Source organism: Tenrec ecaudatus, chromosome 2, assembly GCF_050624435.1.
Source record: "Tenrec ecaudatus isolate mTenEca1 chromosome 2, mTenEca1.hap1, whole genome shotgun sequence".
Lineage (NCBI taxonomy): Eukaryota > Metazoa > Chordata > Mammalia > Afrosoricida > Tenrecidae > Tenrec > Tenrec ecaudatus.
Genome location: NC_134531.1, coordinates 136,312,115 through 136,331,533, shown reverse-complemented (window position 1 = coordinate 136,331,533; position 19,419 = coordinate 136,312,115). Strand labels below are relative to the sequence as shown.

General features: G+C 38.8%; 1 protein-coding gene and 1 pseudogene across 3 annotated transcripts in view; both read left to right on the top strand.

Annotated features, from left to right (window-relative positions):
* RAPGEF6 (Rap guanine nucleotide exchange factor 6) overlaps window positions 1-19,419 on the top strand; it is a 221,702-nt gene that overhangs the window by 140,749 nt on the left and 61,534 nt on the right. For all 3 annotated transcript variants that reach the window (XM_075541509.1, XM_075541508.1, XM_075541510.1), the window contains exons 12-15: window positions 3,060-3,224; window positions 5,835-5,942; window positions 8,178-8,381; window positions 13,102-13,210. In XM_075541509.1, the coding sequence (XP_075397624.1) occupies window positions 3,060-3,224; window positions 5,835-5,942; window positions 8,178-8,381; window positions 13,102-13,210 (586 nt within the window). The remainder of the gene's footprint in view (window positions 1-3,059; window positions 3,225-5,834; window positions 5,943-8,177; window positions 8,382-13,101; window positions 13,211-19,419) is intronic.
* On the top strand, window positions 11,257-11,950 carry LOC142440979 (dual specificity protein phosphatase 18-like; annotated as a pseudogene).

Sequence of the window (19,419 nt, the reverse complement as noted above, 5' to 3'; positions counted from 1 at the left end):
TGCTGCCTGTATTGTTCATATTTTAATGAGACAGATCTTACATTCTTTTGAATGCCCCTTAATTTGGATCTGTCCAGTGTTTCCTCCCTAAGATCTAACTTATCCTTTCCAGACAAGAATTCCACAGAAATGACGCCATGCTCCCCCCAGTGCATAGTATTAGGAAGCAAACAATGCCAACCTGTCTCATTAGTAGTGTACATAAATATGTTCAGTGTATTTACTTACTTGTTCATTGTAACATGCAGTATAAGCATACCTCTCTTCACTTGCCACATCTGTGTGCTGCCATCCTTCCAACATGCCGTGCTCTGTCTCTACGATGTTCATGATTGCCCAGCTTTGACTTAACGATCATCTATGAACCAGATTAAAGCAACTCCAAACTGTGATTGGACTAAATAATGTATCCAATTTGTTATTCTTATATTTGAAGTATTTTCTCATTCACTGCTATTGAGTCATTTCTGACAGACTAGAACTGCTCTTGTGGGTTTCTCTTTACAGGAGTAGAAAATTTCAACTTTCTCCCACGGAAAGGGCTGGTAGTTTCAAAGTGCTAAACTCATGTTTGCAGCCCAACATGTAAACACTGTGACTCATAGACTCTATGAAGAGCTTTATATCTAACTTTCTATTACAGACTTACATAGATCTAGCGATGTATACCTTAAAAGTTTTCAAATAAATTTAGATAAAAACAATTTCTACCATATAATTAGTTTCTCCGATTATTTGAAATTTAGAATCAGAAACAAAATTTAATCCCATGTTAGTCTTTTTTTTAAATTAATTTATTTATTTTAACAATTTATTGGGGCTCATACAATTCTTTTCACAGTTCATACATATACATACATCAATTGTATAAAGCACATCTGTACAGTCTTTGCCCTAATCATTTTTTTCTCTTTTCTTCTTTTACATTTTATTAGGGACTCATACAACTCTTACCACAATCCATACATATACATACATCAATTGTATAAAGCACATCCATACATTCCCTGCCCCAATCATTCTCAAGGCATTTGCTCTCCACTTAAGCCCCTTGCATCAGGTCCTCTTTTTTTTCCCCCCTCCCTCCCCATTCCCCCCTCCCTCATGTGCCCTTGGTAATTTGTACATCGTTATTTTGTCATATCTTGCCCTATCCGGAGTCTCCCTTCCCCCCTTCTCTGCCGTCCCTCTCCCAGGGAAGAGGTCACATGTGGATCCTTGTAATCAGTTCCCCCTTTCCAACCCACTCACCTTCCACTCTCCCAGCATCGTCCCTCCCACCCTTGGTCCTGAAGGTATCATCCACCCTAGATTCCCTGTACCTCCAACCCTCATATGTACCAGTGTACAGCCTCTGTCCTATCCAGCCCTGCAAGGTAGAATTCGGATGATGGTAGTTGGGGGGAGGAAGCATCCAGGATCTGGGGGAAAGCTGTGTTCTTCATCGATACTACCTCACATCCTAATTAACCCATCTCCTCTCCTAAACCCCTCTATGAGGGGATCTCCATTGGCCGACACTTGGGCCTTGGGTCTCCACTCTGCACTTCCCCCTTCATTTAATATGATATATATATATATACATATATACATATACACATCCCGTGTTAGTCTTAACATCTGGTTTGTTTCAATAGTTTTTTCTTTATGCCACTTTTGATAGCCTACACTCTAACATTGGTTCTAAAGTTCAAAGAGGAATAGTTGGGGATTATTAGCATTCCTTTTCATAAATTTGGAGTTGGGCAAAGCATTTAGAACTCTGAATTAATATAAAAAACTAGGACTAGCTGAGAGAAACTATTAAAGAGATAATCTCTGATCTAGGAACTGGCTAGCCACAACAGTGAAACTGGTTCTCTTGAGTTAAGGCAGAAGAATTTGAGGTGAATTACATTTGGAAGAAGTCTTTTTTTTTTAATTTACGGTAACTTTTGCCTCGGGGCAGTCATTACATGCCCCATGGAGCTGTAGTAGTACAAACCCACACTCAGGTTATACCAGTGTCTTCTTAGTATGGGGAGATGACAATGAAAACAGGAATAAAAATGCGATTGGCTATTACTTCTTTTCCTTTCTCCAAACCTCTGCGCGCTAGTGGATTTCAGCTAGTGAGCCTACCTGTTCCCAATGCTGAGAGTGTAGCACTGAAATGTTACTTTAAAGAATAGCTAGTTACAAGAGAGAATAATCAACAGAAGCTCTTTGGTTGCTGAGGTTTTTTCCTAATAATTTTTTATCATGTTATTGGGGCTCGTACAGCTTTCATCACACTCCATACATATGTCCATCGTGTCAAGCACATTTGTGCATAAGTTGCCATCATTGTTTTCCAAACATTTTCTTTCTATTTGAGCTCTTGGGATCAGCTCCTCATTTTCCCCCTCCCTCACACACCCTCCCTCCCTATGAACCCTTGATAATTTATAAATTATTATTACTGTTTCATGTCTTACACTGACTGATGTCTGCCTCACCCACTTTTCTGTTGTCTGTTCCCCTGGGAGAGGGTTATATGTAGATCATTGCGATGGGTTTCCCCACCTTTCCCTTGCCCTCCTGATATTGCTACTCTCATTATCAGTCCCGAGGGGTTATCTGCCCTAGATTCCCTGTTTCCAGCTCTTATCTGTACCAGGGTACTTTCTCTGGTCTAGCTGGGATTTGTTAGATAGAACTGAGATCATGATAGTAGGGGGAGAAGGCATTAAAGAAGTGGAGGAAAGTTATATGTTTCAACCGTGCTATACTGCACCCTAGCTGGCTCATCTCTTCCTTGTGATCCCAATTGTTTACAGATCTTTCTTAGTCTCCACTCCATACTCCCCTCATTCACATTGATAGGAATTTTTGTTCTGGGTCTTTGATACCTGATCCCATCGACACCGCATGATCACACAGGCTGGTATGCTTCTTCCCTGTGGACTTTGTTTCTTCTCAACTAGATGGCTGCTTGTTTACCTTCAAGCCTTTAAGATCCCAAACACTACATCTTTTGGTAGCTGGGCACCATCAGCATTTTTCACCTCTCTTAATCTTTTCTATCTTTGGCTTTTTAGGCAACACCTGAGCGTCTCATCATGCATTTAATAGAAGAGCATTCCATTGTGGATCCAACTTATATCGAAGACTTCCTATTAACATACAGGACATTTCTTGAAAGCCCTTTGGATGTTGGGATCAAACTACTGGAATGGTTTAAAATTGACAGCTTGCGGGATAAGGTTGGTCTTGAAAATATTAGAGCACAATAATGATGTTTAAACTTTAAATGTTACTGATAAAGTCTTTTATAAGTAAATGATGTTACTTTTTTATACCAGGATTCAAATGATCAAAAAAATTAGGATAGATATATCTGTGCTTACTTTTATGACAAAATAGTGTGTTTAAAATGGATCTGAACCTTAAAAGGCAAGAGCTGAAATAGTTATATATTCAGAAAACATGATATAGTCAGTCACATACGATGATTTTAGAACTTTACTAAGAGATTTGTTTTTTCTGGAGCTCAAGCAAATAAGTAAAAGCTGATTAATATTTTAGAAAGAATATTTACTGGAAAATGTCTTATTAAAGGTTATGTGGTTTTTAAGCCTCAAGTAGAATGCCTTTATTTGTCTGAATTGCATACAGACTTTATCATTGTTTTTATTAAATTCTGTTAACTACTTTAAGTATATCTTATTTAATGGCCGAGGTAATCCCCCATTAGGAATTCTTAGCATGTAGACAGTTCTTACATACCCAGTAATGCTGTGTGCACTTGCCCTAGATTGGACTGGCAGTACCATACCTTACTGGCAACACAGCCGTCATCACTGTTCCCTTTGTTTTCTGCACACGCAAGATGTTTGGTGTTTTAATCATTTTATTGAGAGCTCATATAGCTCTTATCACAATCTGTACATACATCCATTGTGTCAAGCACACATGTACGTTACCATCATCATTCTCAAAACATTTTCTTTCTACATGAATCCTTGATATCAGCTCATTTGCACATGCAGATTTTAAGTTATTGACAAGCCTTTTCTTTCACAAAAGTAAGGCTAAGTAAGAACCATCGACACCTGTTCAACTTCGACTTCAAAACTGATTTGCACTTAAAGACACACACTTAGGAACAGAGTTCATTCATTACCTGGGAACCACTTATATGTGGTTATATAGTTATTGGAAACACTAATAGCAAATTGATGGAAGTAAGTTAGATTTAAAAAAATAAGGGCATGAGTGCTTGGTATGTCCTTTTGTGTTATTTTAAAGAAATAAATTAGAGCCAGGTAGAGTGTAGAATTCTGTTACTTCGGATGCGAACATATGCACAATATGCTGGTTAGTGGTTTCTTCACTCTCACAGCAAAAGAACAAAATTAATTTGGCTTCAAATTTTTAAATTTTATGCATCAAGAGATACTGTCAAGACTGAAAATCAACCCACAAATTGTGATAAAGTATTTGCAAATCAGGTATCTGGTAAAGGCTTAGTGTCCAGAATATGAAAGGATTCTGAACTCTCAGCAACAATCCATAGACAAAGGACTTGAGCAGACATTTCTCCAAAGAAAGTATGCCAGTGGCCAACAGATATATTAAAAGATGCTCAGTCTTATTTAGTCATCAACCCCAAACTAAACCCACTGCTAGCTAATTGATTCCATTCACAGCATCCCTGTGTAGGATGTCCGAGGCGGTAAATCTTTGCAGGGTATAGGACAGCCTCGTCTTTCTCCTGTAGAGCAGCTTTGCGGGTTCAACTACCAACTGTGCGTCCAACAGTCCAGTTCCACCAGGGCCAGAACACAAGTGGATTTCAGAAATGCCATGCTAAGTGAAAGTAGCTGTGCACAAAATAGCCACATATTATTTCATTTGATCTTTGAGTCGGTACCGACTCGGTGGCAGTGAACTTGGAATTTTAGAGTATATGAAATATCTAGCAAGCAGGTTAGTGATTGGCAATAGGGAGTGGCTGCTGTATGGGTTCAGAGACTCTTTTGGGAGTGATGGAGATACTTAGAAACTAAAATCTGCGAGTGTAGTAATTGCCAATGAATTGTGCGTTTTATATGATTCAGATGGTGACTTTGTTATCTGCCTTATAACAGTTTTTAAAATTATTACATTATGATTATTAATTAAGCCTATTAAGCAGCTTCCCTTTGTTTATTTTTAATTTTTTTACTACTCCATGGAACATATAGACAAATCACCACTATGCAAATGAAGTATTTATAGTAAAGGACATTTCAGTTATTTTGTCATTTTGATTAAACATTCTTATTTATGTAAATTCTTTTTTATATTTAATTGCTTGCACTTAGAAGCCTTCATTTTAAGAAACTTATTTGAAATATGCAACCCCTCATTGAAGATTTGGGTGGGCATTAGATTACTAAGCACAAGATCAGTGGTTCAAACCCACCAGCCACACCTTGAGAGAAAAATGAGCCTGTCTGATCATGCAAAAATTTACAGCCTTAGAAACTTCATAGAGGGCAACTTAAGAGTAGTAGGTGGGCAAAGGCTGGAGTAGACATCTCAGGTACTTTTACTTATTAATAAGTACACGGGCCTGTGCTTTGTCACTGAAAGCACAAAGCAAAGCCTTGTTATTGGTATAACCAAGAAAACAAAAGCTCAAACTAAATGATTCTACCCCCTCCCCTGCCCACCTTGGCCCCCCAATACTAGAATGAACTTTCTGTGGTTGGCATTTACCCATAGAGCCCTGATTCTCCGCTCTGCGTTTTGAGCAGGCTTTTGGATTGTGCTTTTACAGAGTTAGAGGCAATATCGCTCGTAACCATGGTTCCTCCATGTTTCTACAGGTCACACGAATCGTATTATTATGGGTAAATAATCATTTTAATGATTTTGAAGGTGATTCTGCTATGACTCGATTTCTGGAAGATTTTGAAAAAAATCTGGAAGATACAGTAAGGCTCAAAAAATAATAATTTCTTTCGTGTTTAGGGCTTATTCTGATAATCTCAGAACGATTTTCATTTTCTCCCATGTATTGAATCTATATTCTGAGAACTTGCATATCTGTTTTCTATACTAGTGCTCTTCCTCTAGCCACCAAACCTGTCATCATGCTTTATCCTGGCGTTTTCGTTTCTGTTTAGCATTGTTGTTCTACCCGTCACACAGGATTATTAATCCTGCCGTTTATGTGGATTGCTCTCACTCTTCCTTAAATTCACTGGCCTAAAATGAACTACAGTTAGCTGCTAAAGTCTCCTGGGTCACTGATTAGTCATGTACAGGTTTTTGGTTTTTTTTTTCAATGTCTCTCAAGACACTTCCTTTTAATCTGCAAGATGGTTTTAATTCTAGTTTTTCTTCTAGTCCATTATATGTAGCCAAACGATTGTTTTTGGTTTTATTGGGTTTTTTCCTAAGTCATTTTTATAATTTTTAATCTTTTTGCTACAAAATTGCAGAAAATTTTATCAAATAAAAATATCAAAATGTAAAGCTATTGCTTTTCTTTTTCTAGTTTTTTTTTTAATTTTCAAAAGATTGTTTGTAACCCACATTGTGGTGAATATTATTCTCTAAGTAAGTCTTTACCTACCATAGCAATATGCACAGTCTAAGTTCCCATGCTCAGATTCAACCAACTAAAAGCAGAAGAAAATAGGTGGAGGGGGAGCATGGCACTGGCAACTAGTGGTCGAAGCAGTCCTTCAAAAGCTAAGATCAGCGGTTCTCAACCTGTGACTTGCGACCCTTTTGAGAGTTGAATGACCCTTTCACAGGGGTCACCGGATTCATAACATTAGCAAAATTAGTTAAGAAGTAGCAATAAAAATAATGTTATGGTTCGTGTGTCACCACAACATGAGGAACTGTATTAAAGGGTCATGGCATTAGGAAGATCAAGAACCACTGGCCAAGATGACGCATAAAAAGCTATTTACATATAACCAACGATGATATAATGTATATGGAAGATTTGCATCATTTATATGCCAGTTTTCTATAAAACTTGAAAACCCATGAATGTGGGCTGGATCTGAGGAAGCCAGGGCTAGCTGCCTCACCCACATAGTTAGATCCCTTTCCCGGTCTTTTTGACGTTGCCCTATGCACTCAATTTTGACATTCTGCCTCTTCTTTATCTTAGGTCAAGCTCTAGTTCTCTTCTCCCAATCCTGCAGTTTGAAATGCTATGCAATCTTCAAGGTTTATTTTACATTAGAGATCTACATTAAGACTTTTTAAGCCTCCCATTGTACATTATTTCACTTTTTCTTAATGTTTTTATATCTCAGCTGTCTTATTTATATTAGTGGATGCAATCCCTAGTTTATTAGAATTGTTAGAATTAAAATGAAATAATGAACATAATGTCCATAGAACTGGGCACATAGAAAATGTTCAAGAATTATAGTTACTTTCATAAAGCCTAGGTCGATTAAGTTGAACAAAGAAAGAAAATTTGGCATTTGCTTTTTTTTTTTTTTTTTTATGCCTAGGTCCCTGTACCCATCTCAGAAACACGTCCTGTATGCAGAATAGGGAGAATCAACAGGGACTGGGAAACTTGATAAAGAGGTCATAGAGGCTCACCACCAGCTTTTATTTGTTATCTCCAGTGCAGGATATGTACAAAGAACAGCAAACAGAATGTCTACATTGTCATACAGTCATGGGACGTTTTTTTAGTAATGATTTATCAAGTGTTTATTGAATTATTAATGCTCCACAGTGTTGGATAGCGTCAAAAGAAGTGTAAGCCTCCCAGAATAGCTTCTTGTTATGAGATATACTTATAGTACACTAGTATTTGAGAATAATCAAATATTAAAACTAATATTAACACCTAATTTTCAGTATGTTACAGAAGACCTAAATAGTTGCCATTCTTTTGATGTGGTGGAGGCATGATATGTTTTTGTGTATTGGAGAGTATTGGGTAAAGTGGTTCAATTTTTTGAATAAAGATATTTAAATATTCTTAAAGTGAGAAGTAATTTTCTGTTATCCCTCATTAAGTGAAACATCTCTTTGTAATCTTTTCTAACTTGTAATTTTCTAGAAATCCTTGAAAATCATATTAAGAGATCTTATTCTTGGCCTAGTTTTATTGTGCTTTAACCTGTTGATTTTGTACTAAAAAGCACCTGTAGGGGTAGACATGTTTACCCTTTTCTACTTTACAGAAAATGAATGGTCATCTTCGATTGTTAAATATTGCCTGTGCTGCAAAGGCTAAATGGAGGCAAGTTGTGCTGCAGAAGGCTTCCCGGGAGTCTCCTCTGCATTTCAGCCTCACTGGAGGAAGTGAGAAGGGGTTCGGTATTTTTGTGGAGGGAGTAGAGCCTGGTAGCAAAGCTGCAGATACTGGATTGAAACGAGGTGATCAGGTAAGTAAATGATCAACAACTTTGATAAAAGCCTACGTTTAAGTTGTATGTCTTCGGCATACACATTTTCATCTGATACATCTGCTATTTCTTCAAATAAGCATGAACAATTTAAAGAAGTATTTTTTCTGATTCTCGTTTTAGAAGTAGAATTTTCAGAAAAAATTATATCGATGTGAATGATGAGGGTTGGATTGGAGACCCAAAGGCCATCTGTAGAAAATTCGACATCCCCTCAAAGAAGGGCCACAAGGAAAGGATGGGCCAGCTAGAGTGTAATATAGCACTGACGAAACACAATATTCCTCTAGTTGTTTAATGCTTCCTCCCCACTGCACCCACCCCCGACTATCATGACCCCAGTTACTGGTACAAATAAGAACTCTTGACACATGGATTCCTGGACCTTTAAACCCATCAGGAACAGTAATGGAGTAGCAATACCATGAGGGTAGGGGGAGAAAGTGGGAGCTGATCACAATGATCTACGTATCGCCACCACCCTGGTGGGTGGCGGGGGTGGGGGACAAACAACAGAAACCGGTGAAGGGAGACTGCGAGGAGGGGTGGGGGAGAGGAGCTGATACCAAGGGCTCAAGTACAAAGAAAATGTTTTGAAAATGATGATGGCAACAAATGTACAAATGAGCTTGATACAATTAATGTGTGGACTGTGGTAAGAGCTTTAGGAGCCCCCAATAAAACGATTTCTTTTTTTAAGTAGAATTTGAAAAAATGGTTTGTTTTCAAAGCATCATGTATCCATAACAACTTTGAATGGAAATTGGTACAGTACAGCCTGCAACACCATGGACTTTTTTTCTATCCGTTTGGCTTTCTTTAAATGTTCTTGTCCGTGTCCCAAGGATTAGGAAACTGTCAGCTAGCAATTTCAGATTATTCCAAAGATTATCATGTGATGGGACCAGTATAAATGATGATAACATAGTAACCAAATTATATTCCTGGTGCAGAGTGAGCCACATGAGGGATTCAAAAAAAGCAAAACTGGGAGGAATTTGGTAGTGCTTTATTCTTTATAAGAGTCCTGGTGTTGTTTTGAGCTGCTAACCACGAGGTCAGCAGTTCAGACCCACCATTTGCTAAATAAGAGAAAATGGAGGCTGTCTGTCCTATAAAGACTTTTAAGTCACAGAAACCCAAAGGAGGCAGTTCTACTCTGTTCTGTAGGGTCCATTATGAATCGGAATGGACTAGATGGCAATGAATTTGGGTTGGGGTGATTATATAGGCCCCTTACTGTACAGGCAGTAGGTAACTGCAGATAAGTGTATCTGGCCACCTTGCTGAACGACAAGTATGATTCTCAGACCCACCCCGGTGTTGCCAGTCACAGTACTCAGGTTCTCGGGATGACATTTGGGCGCCTGTACTTGTAGCAAAGCGTTTCCGATGATTCTGATCACAGTGAAGGAGCGGTTTCTCAAATACAGCTCATTTGTTAAGATCACTTTGAAACTTAACTTTCGCCCATTGAAAAGTCTTTATTTATTCAGTCTTTTAGGGTGTGGCTTTATTTTTACCCGAACCATGCTTTTTGTTTTTTTTAAAAAATCAGAACATTCATGTCAACAAAATACAACACTTCAAAGCAGTCGTTCACAGCTAGGGTCTGTTAGGTCCCAGAGTACATTTGACAGTATCTGGAGGTATTTTTGATGGTCATGACTGAGGGATTCCTTCTGTAAGTAAAGACCTAGTAAGTCAAGACCAAGGAAGTGGCTAGACATCTTGGCGTGCACACAACAACTTTCATGACAAAGTTTTCTTGTCTAAACAATACTGTGGAAGTTAAGAAACTACACCTTATCCCTCACTTAGTAAGAATCTCTAATAATTAGGAGCCCTGGTGGCATAGAGAATTACATCTTGACTGCCTTAAGGTCAGTAGTTCCAAGTCACTAGCTGCTGCTTGGGAATAAGATAAGGCCATCTACTCCTGTGAAGATTAACAGCCTCAGATAGTACTGATGACTTTAGAACCCTACTTGAGGGGAGCGAACAACAGAATTGTATGTAAATGGACATGTTGGACGTTGTAAGTTGCGGCGAAATACATAAATGAGGATTTCCCGGGGACTATAGTGGGGTTCAAGGGGAGCTGATATCAAGGAATTCAAGAAAGAAAATGTTTTGAAACTGACTGTGCCAGTTGTTCAGTACTGCTTGATGTGATTGTGCTGTGAATTATGAAGCTATCTGTAAGAATGACAGAAAATGTTGAGAACCAGATCAGATCCAGCATACATCAGGGAGGGTATCAACTGTATGTTAGTTTATTAAAAGTCATTTACATATTGACACCTGCCATGCCACTTAACTTGCTTCTCATTTCAACTGTGCCTTTTCTGCCCATTGTTTTGATTTGGTTCATAGTTGGCTAGTGTCTTGTGGTACTTTTTTTTTTAAGGGAATGCAGGTATATTATTTATTTAATGTTTGATAACATCTTGAGTATGTCTTTATTCAGTGGAGTATAAAATTCCTTAATCACAGTGATATTTGCCCCTGAGAACTTTGTAGCATAGAAAGGTTGCTCATCATCTTAGTGTTGTCCCAAAGTCCAGACCTCCTCTGTCTCCCCGCAACCATGTCTAGAGGGTCTTCCAAACCGTCACTGAAAAGTTTCTTTTCATTGTTTTAAAATGCCACTACGTGAATCGCGCGGAGCCTAGTCGGCTCTTGACCAAATTGCCAGGGTCTGGCATGCTCCCCGAGCAAATAAGTGGGTGGGCCGCCAGGAGCCGACGCCAGGCTTTCCCAGAAGCCTGGCCTGACTGATTCCTCCAGAGCACCCATTGTCCACACTTCCTGGTGTGGCTGCTTCCAGAATGAACCCGGCCTGGCCTGCAGAAAGGGCCACAGCCCGGAAAATCCCTTCGAGCACTTCCACTCTGCACACATGTGGCTCCTGGAGTCGGAATCCACTTGACTGCCGCTCACCATGCCAGCCAGCATGAACATGGCACTCACAGACCGCTTCTTCTCCCCAGCCACCTTGTGGCTGACAAGTGCTCTCTGAGGACCCAGCCCAGCAGAAAGATGCCTCCCTCACTCCCTCAGTCAGCGGCCTCACAGGTCACCAGCAGCATGTACATCAGTAGTGGTGTGGCTGCCAACAACAAGCTCCTTCTGACCCACCACCAATCACCACAGTCATCGAGATCTCGGCGGAGGTGGCGAACAGCCGCAATGAGGACATCGAGTACATGCAGGTGCCCCATCATGCCTCTGTGACTTCTTTGACCACAGCCACACTGGAATTGAAGCAGGGCCGTACGTTGCTGCACTGTGCTGCTGGCATCAGCCACTAGGCCATCTTTTGCCAAGCCTGCCTCATGAAGTACCATGCCATGTCGCTGCTGGATGCCCACGTGTGGGCCAAGTCATGCCAACCCATCATCCAGCCCAACAGTGGCTTCTGGGAGCAGCTCATCCACTCCGAGTCCCAGCTGTTCGGCACGAACACTGTGCATATGGTCAGCGCCCCTCTGAAGATGATCCCTGACATCCATGAGAAGGAGGTGCAGCTGATGAGTCCACTGTGAGCCAGACCTGCTGTGGACCTGAGCTTGAACATTCCACTTTGGTTGGTTCAGAAAAACCAGACAGTACATTTTCTAAGAGCAAAGAAAGAAGAAAAGTTGTTGCAGTTTTTAACCTCACAATCCATTATCCTTCAAGATTAAATTCAATAAATATTAGATGATTAAAAAAATGCCACTACATTTGCATTTCATTGTGCAGATTTCTGCCTTTTCACCTCTGGGGATTTTGCATATTAGATTTTTTTCTTTTAAAAATTTGAATTTCTCATCCTCTTTTTCAATTATTTGGTCAATTCTCTGTTGATCTCCTGTCTGCCCTATAGACTGGTTTTGGCAACAGGGCTGGGCGGGGGGTGTCATCATGGTTATTTTACAATCATCTTCCTTGGAATCATCTTTTCAGTGAGTTTCCTGTATGTTTCTGCCCCACAGCTGTGTTTGCTTGGGGACCTTTCTGTGAAGGACCAGCAGTATTCATATGAAGAACTCATTGTGCTTGTTGCCATTCTACTTTTGATTCAGTTGGTGATGGCAGAGGGTAGGGAAATGGAATTGATATTTCCAAACCCAAACCTGTGCCATCAAGTGAATTCCAATTTATCAGACAGAGTCTAACTGGCCGATAGGGTTCCCAAGGGTGGCTACCAGTGCTTACAGGGGCAGACTGCACCTCTTTCTCCCACGGTGTGACCGATAGGTTCCAATTGCCAACCTTCAGGTGGGAGCGAGTGCTTTTCTACTCTGTAATGTCCCGAAAGCACCCTTTTAAATAAATTAACTCACTCTGAAATAAAATCATGTTCTAAATATTTCACTAAAACTGATACACCAGGCAATAATTTTTAAGAGCTGCTCTGACATGATGAAAACATTCATTTCACATACAAAGCATCTCACTTTCAAACAAACTTATGTGATCCCAAAAGACATTTTTATTTAAAGAAGTGCTTATAGTATAGAATTTGGTTAATAAAATAATATAGAATAAAAGTTAAATGTTAATCCCACTAGTGTCTTAAAGAAGTAACCGCTGTTCACAGATGGGTACATTTTATTCAATTTTGTTTATTTACCATTAAACTTTTTAAAGTTGCATATGTAACCAGTGCTGCTTGTTTTGATTTTAAATTTTCAAATGCTTTTCCCTTAAGATAATGGAAGTAAATGGACAAAACTTTGAAAACATCACATTTGTGAAGGCCCTTGAAATTTTGAGGAATAATACGCATCTTGCGTTTACTGTAAAGACCAACATTTTTGGTGAGTTTTGTGGTAAGAAATTCTGAGCTTTTTTTGTGACAGAAAAGAAAAAATTATTCTAGTGGAAGATAGAGTAAAATGTAAAAAATGTTTTTTAAATGTTTGAACATTTTTAGAATCTTTAGTATTGACCTATACAATTGTGTATTCTAGTTTTCATGTTTGCGAATAAGCATCTTATTAATAAGTTTTAAAACATATATAACTGTACTATCATTTGTGAAATGTCTGTTGATCATTTATTATGTATTCTACTCTAGTTGAGATAAACTAATTGAAACTGAGAAGTCACAGTTACCCTTTCTCCCATTAATGTACAAATCAGTTGATTTCTAACCTTGAAACTGATCTCCTGAAATAATCATATCAATTCCAGGTGAACCATTTCATGAAAATAAATGAATTCAGTAACACATTAGTGAAGTAACCAATGTACTTCAGGTTCCTAACATCAACTACACTCCCTTTTCATATCGTTTTGAATATGTTGATATTTGAATAAAGCAAGGACTGTTCTTCTAAATCTATTTTGTTTTTAAACCATTAAGAAGTATGTTATTAGATTATGTTTTAGGAACTATGAAATTTTCTCTGAAAGTTTGAGAAGGGCAATAATTAAAATAATGAAACCATTGAAACTTTCTGAGAAAGTTTAGCTTTTTTTGTCAAGTGGGAATCATTTTTCTCTAGTCCAGTTAGATTACAACTTGAGAAGTAAGAGCTGACTTTAAAAAGGCAGTGTGAGTTTTGTTTTTCTCTCTTAGACTCCTCCTTAATTGTTCTTAGTCATAATGAAAACTTAAAGGCATTGATAAGTTTCCTTTTTTCACTTGAGTTTCCCGTGTTACTAATGCGATCCATTTCTGTGTCTTTTAAGAAGTTGTTGCTCTGTGCGAGCAGGTACATACAATTTGTATGTAACCTTCAATGCAAGAAGAGTTTTCAATGATTTAAAAGCTGCATGTTTTACAAGTAAAGTTGGTTGTACTGAAGACTGTGTTGCCAATAAGGATTGGTTCAGTCATTTCAAAGTGAGAGCAAATTTACATCGCGTTAAAGGACAAGTAGGAGTTGTCCTTCAGTCAGACATGTATAACACTGAAACTGCCAGTACATCATGTTCAATCCAGTGAGCCTCTCCTAATATATCACTTAGCCTAGAATAAGTCAGTAAGCCTTCACAATTAGTGGATGTCCTGGAATTTGGACTAATATCTAGAAATTTGCAAGCTTTCAATTAAAAAGGATTCCAATTTTGAAAGGTATGAAAACAAAGCTTAGGCAAGTTCCTTAGTCTTTTTAAACCTGGATCTCTAACTCCGTTTCATAGTATTTTTTAAGGATCAAGTCATTTGCAACCTCTTTTGCATGGTACATCAAGTTTACTAACAGGTATCAAATACCATTATATTAACTTTCTTTTATCTATAAAACATATAGCAAGTGCCATGATTAACCCATGGATTCTAGGAAACAGAGACTGTAGGTCTGAGGGATACAAAAGCAGAAAAGTCATACCATTTAGGAAACAATTACACCAAAAGAACCATAGAAAATGTGGCAAACAGTAGGAGTGAAATAGTGTCACAAAGTGACAAACAGAGGCTCTTTTAGTCAATACCTTCTTCCTTACCCCAGGCAGAGTACAGATCATTCACCATGAGGCAGAACATCAAAGAGCATCACCAAGAAGTACTAGTAAAACATTTGTGGAAATAGAGCATTTAATTCTGAGTGTATCACCCCACAATGAAAGTGGTCTTATTAACTATTAACTGTCATTTCTATAAAGCAGAAGTGAACCGTTAACCTAGATTTATGGAACTCCCAGACAGAACACCTACAAAAAAGAAAACTGTGATCAGAAGACAGATCTGTTTAGATGATAGAGAGCAAAACTACAGGGTCTTTAAAACTGACAAACAGGAATCAGCAGGCATAGGGGAGCCAAGATAACTGAGAAGAAGGGGTATAAGGACCTGATAATTAAGCATATAGATTCTGAAGAAAATGAGTAATTTACGGAAAAGAATAAAAAATATTTTAGAACGCTGATCTGAGTTATTTAAAAATTCACCTTTTAAAATGAGAACAGAGGGTAAGGAAAAAAGAAACCACAACTATTAGAGAGAAATAGCTATTATTAAGATTTAAAATGTAGCAAAGACAGAAATAGTCAGTAGAAAAAAGATTTTTAAAAGTTGAGATTTGAGAATGATGAGGGCAAAATGTACAAATGTGCTTGATACAATGGATGGATGGATTGTGATTTTTTTTTTAAGTTGAGGAGATCTCCCAAGCTATAAAACAAAAAATACCAAGTAGATTAGCTACTACTACAGGAGATTTATAAGAAAATATAGGTGGAAACATTTAAGAAAAAGTAACCAAAGGAAAGAAGGAAAAATTAGGAACAACTTTGCCATAGCACAACCCCAAATTGAAAAATAGCTGTGTCTGTCCTAAAGTAAAAGAAGGGTGTGCCCCTTCAGATTCCAAGTACCCATGGGATTTTGAGGAAAATGAATTTTTTAAGTGTTCATGTCAGTTTTCTAATTCCATTTTTACTATCTAGATAAGTATTAAAAAGTAGCTACTAACAAGAACTACCTGACACAGAACAGAGAGGAAATTAACCCTCAATGCAATGGCTTGAACTTTATCTCTCCTTTGGGTTTACCAGTATGGAAAAGCTTGGTGGAGACTAAGCCTCTTTTGGAAATAAGCTCCCATGAAAAGGTGAAAGGGTTCGAATTCTGCATTGCTGGGAACACACACTCATGTGATACATAATCCTTTCTCCTCGTCTGTGATTCTTCCTCAGAAGAATGCCTTTTTTTCCCTAGGGCCATTTTTCATTCATAACCACCTTCGAAAAGGCTCACTGTGATTATCACTGGGTATCATACATTTTGGCGCTCACATATTGAAGTTATTTCTGGATATGTTTGGCCTGCTCTAATCCAAAAATGGCACCAGTTTTCCCCTGTCGGCTCCAGTTTATGTGATATGGAACACATGCCCCACACCTATCTTCACTCTGTTTGCCCATGAAAAATCAGGCTATTTTAATGTAGTGTTGCTAGCCTGAGATAGAGGAAGTGCACATTGGCTTTATTTAAAGTAGTTTGGTTGTACTAAACATTTAGGTCATATTCTACGTCACATAGTGGCCTTTACACAAAGATATATTTGAACAATGCAAATTACATGAACTTGAATTTTTTCCCAGGTGTTACTTCACCTTTATTAAGAAGTGAATGGTAGGCAGTTCCACTTTGTTAAAAGGGCTAGAAATAAGTGTTTCTGTATAATAAATAAGGAGCCCTAATGGTGTAGTGGGTTATGTGTTTGACTGCTGGCCATAAGATCCGCTGTTGGCGCTCACCAGCCACTCTGTAAGAGCAAGATGAGACCTTCTGCTCTCCTAAAGGTTTACAAATAGCAATTCAAAAGTTCTGAAACCCAAAATGGGTCTGTCAGAGTTCAAAAATTTATTTTAAATTGAATTTTAATTAAAATTAAAATTTTTCAGTCTTATAAGATGGCACACCTTCTCTACCCGTGCACAGAAACTCAAAGAGAAGTTAGAATTCTTATAAAGAAACAGGGTATCCATTGACTTGTCTATATTAAAATATGTTCTGACATGTTACTGTATAATTTGAAGAAAAATTTAAATAAAAGTATTTATGAAAATTGCTATAAAGCCTTATATTTTTGACACTCAGGTGCCTGGCTAAAGAACACAAACCAAACTCACTGCCATCAAGTCCCTGCCCACTCAAAGCAACCCTCTAAGACAGAACTGCCCCCCTCTAAGTTTCTGAGACTATAACTCTTTTATGAAAGTAAAAAGCCCCATCTTTCTCCTTCGGAGCAGCTGGTGGTTTTGAACTTTTGACCTTGTGGTTAGCAACCCAATGTATAACCACTACACCAACAGAGCTTTATAGAGGGCTTGGTCAAAGAAAATAAAAGTCCACAGTAGGTGATGGTAATAGCAACTGAGATATGAAAATTATTTCTAAAAAGAAGTTTTTAAAAAAACGTAGTAAAGCAAACTAAACTTTGGAACCATAGACTATATAAGACTTCCTCCCCAACCCCGGCTCCCCACCACCAAATCCACATTCGCCGTCGAAGACTAGACCCATTTTAACTTTTTACTGCTTAAAATTTACATTTACTTCTTTCTTGTACTTGTATTCCCTTTTGTGATGTTCTTTGTATGAATTTATTTTACTTGGGGATTGCAGAGTAATTTAATTTGTACTTTGATGTCTTTCATCAACTCTAGAAAGTTCTTAGCCGGTAATAGCCAGGTGTCCTCTTGCTCTTCTCTTAGTCTTCCCTCTGTGTGCCGGAACCCTGATGGTGCAGTGGTGAAGCTGCCATCCTATGGTTGGCACTTGGAAACCATCAGCAGCTCTGCACGCGACAGACTGGGCCTTCTGTTCCTGTACACAGTTACAGTCTAGGAAACACACACTTTGAGTTAGCATTGACTCGAGGGCAGTGAATTTGGTTTCTAGATTCCGTCAGGGAGGCCATTTGTATCTTGTATAATTCTTTATTTTTAAATAAATCATTTTATTGGGGCTCATACAACTCTTATCGCAATGTATACATACATCAATTGAGTAAAGCACCCTTATACCATTCATTGCCCTCATCATTCTCAAAATTCGCCTTCCATTTGGGTTCCTGGAATCAGCTCATTTTCCTTTTTTCCCAACCCCCCTCATGAACTCTTAATAATTTCTAAATTATTATTTTATCTTATCTTACACTGCCCGGCATCTCCCCTCACCCACCTTCCTGTTGCCCATCCCCCCAGAGAGGAGGTTACATGTAGATCCCCGAGATTGGTTCTCCCTTTCTACACCCCCTTCCCTCCCGGTGTCGCCACTCCCACCGCTGGTCCTGAGTGGTTCATCCGTCCTAGATTCCCTGTGTTTCCAGATCCCTACTGCACCGCTGTGCATCCTCTGGTCTAACCAGGTCCGCAAGGTAGAGTTGGGATCATGATAGATGGAGGGGAGGAAGCGTTTAAGAACTAGAGGAAGGTTGTGAGTTTCATTGTTGCTACACTGAACCTTAGTGACCCATCTCCTCCCCACTACCCCTCTGCAAGGGATGTCCAGCTGTTTACAGATGGGCATTGGGTCCCCATCACACACTCCCCTCGTTCAAGGTGATGTGATTTTCCCCCTGCCCTGCCTTTGTTGTTTGAAACCTGATCCCCTCGGCCCTTCATGATCACACATGTTGGTGTGCTGCTTCCATGTGGGCTTTGTTGCTTCTGGGCTATTGGCCGCCTGTTTACTTTCAAGCCTTTAAGTCCCCAGATGCTGTATCTCTCAATAGCCAGGCACCATCAGCCTTCTTCACCACACTTACTTATGCACACATTCATCTTCAGCGTTTATGTGAGGAAGGTGATCACACAATGATGGTTTTTGTTCTTTGGTGTCTGCTACCTGGTCCCTTCAACACCTCGTATTCACTTAGGCTGTGTGCTTCTTCTCTGTGGGCTTTGTTGCTTCCAAGCTAGATGGCCGCTTGTTTGCCTTCAAACCTTTAAGACCCCAGATGCTGTATCTTTTTGATAGCTGGATACCATCAGCTTTCTTCACCACGTTTGCTTACGCACACATCTGTCTTCAGTGATCATGTCGGGAAGGTGGGTATCATGGAATGACTCTTGTATAATTCTTAAAATCTGTCTTCTTTCTTCCCTCAGCTTCCATTTGAATTTTGTCAAATGACCTGTTTTTAAGCATGTTAATCCTGTTTTTTGCTGTATTTAATCTACTATTATACCAGTAGTGAATTTAATATCAAGTGTTTAATCTTTTAGTTCGAGAAAATCCATTTGAATCTTTTATAGATTCCAGGTCTCTGTTATACTTTCCCCTATTTTTATCCATCTATTTTTCCCCCAGTTTTCCTTAACATATAATGGAAGATCTCAAAAAGTTTGTGGGAAATGCATTGAAAAATAATTTTCCACATTTTTTTAACCTTTTACTGTAACTTGGATAAAGGTTTACAGAACAAAGATTGAAGTTGTCAAAGATTCCATCTTGATTAGATCTACAATTAATGCTCATGGAAGCAGCAGTCAAGAAATGAAAAGACAAACTGCATTGGGTAAACGTGCTCCACACAAGACCTCTTTAGCATGTTGAGAAGCAGAGTAGTAC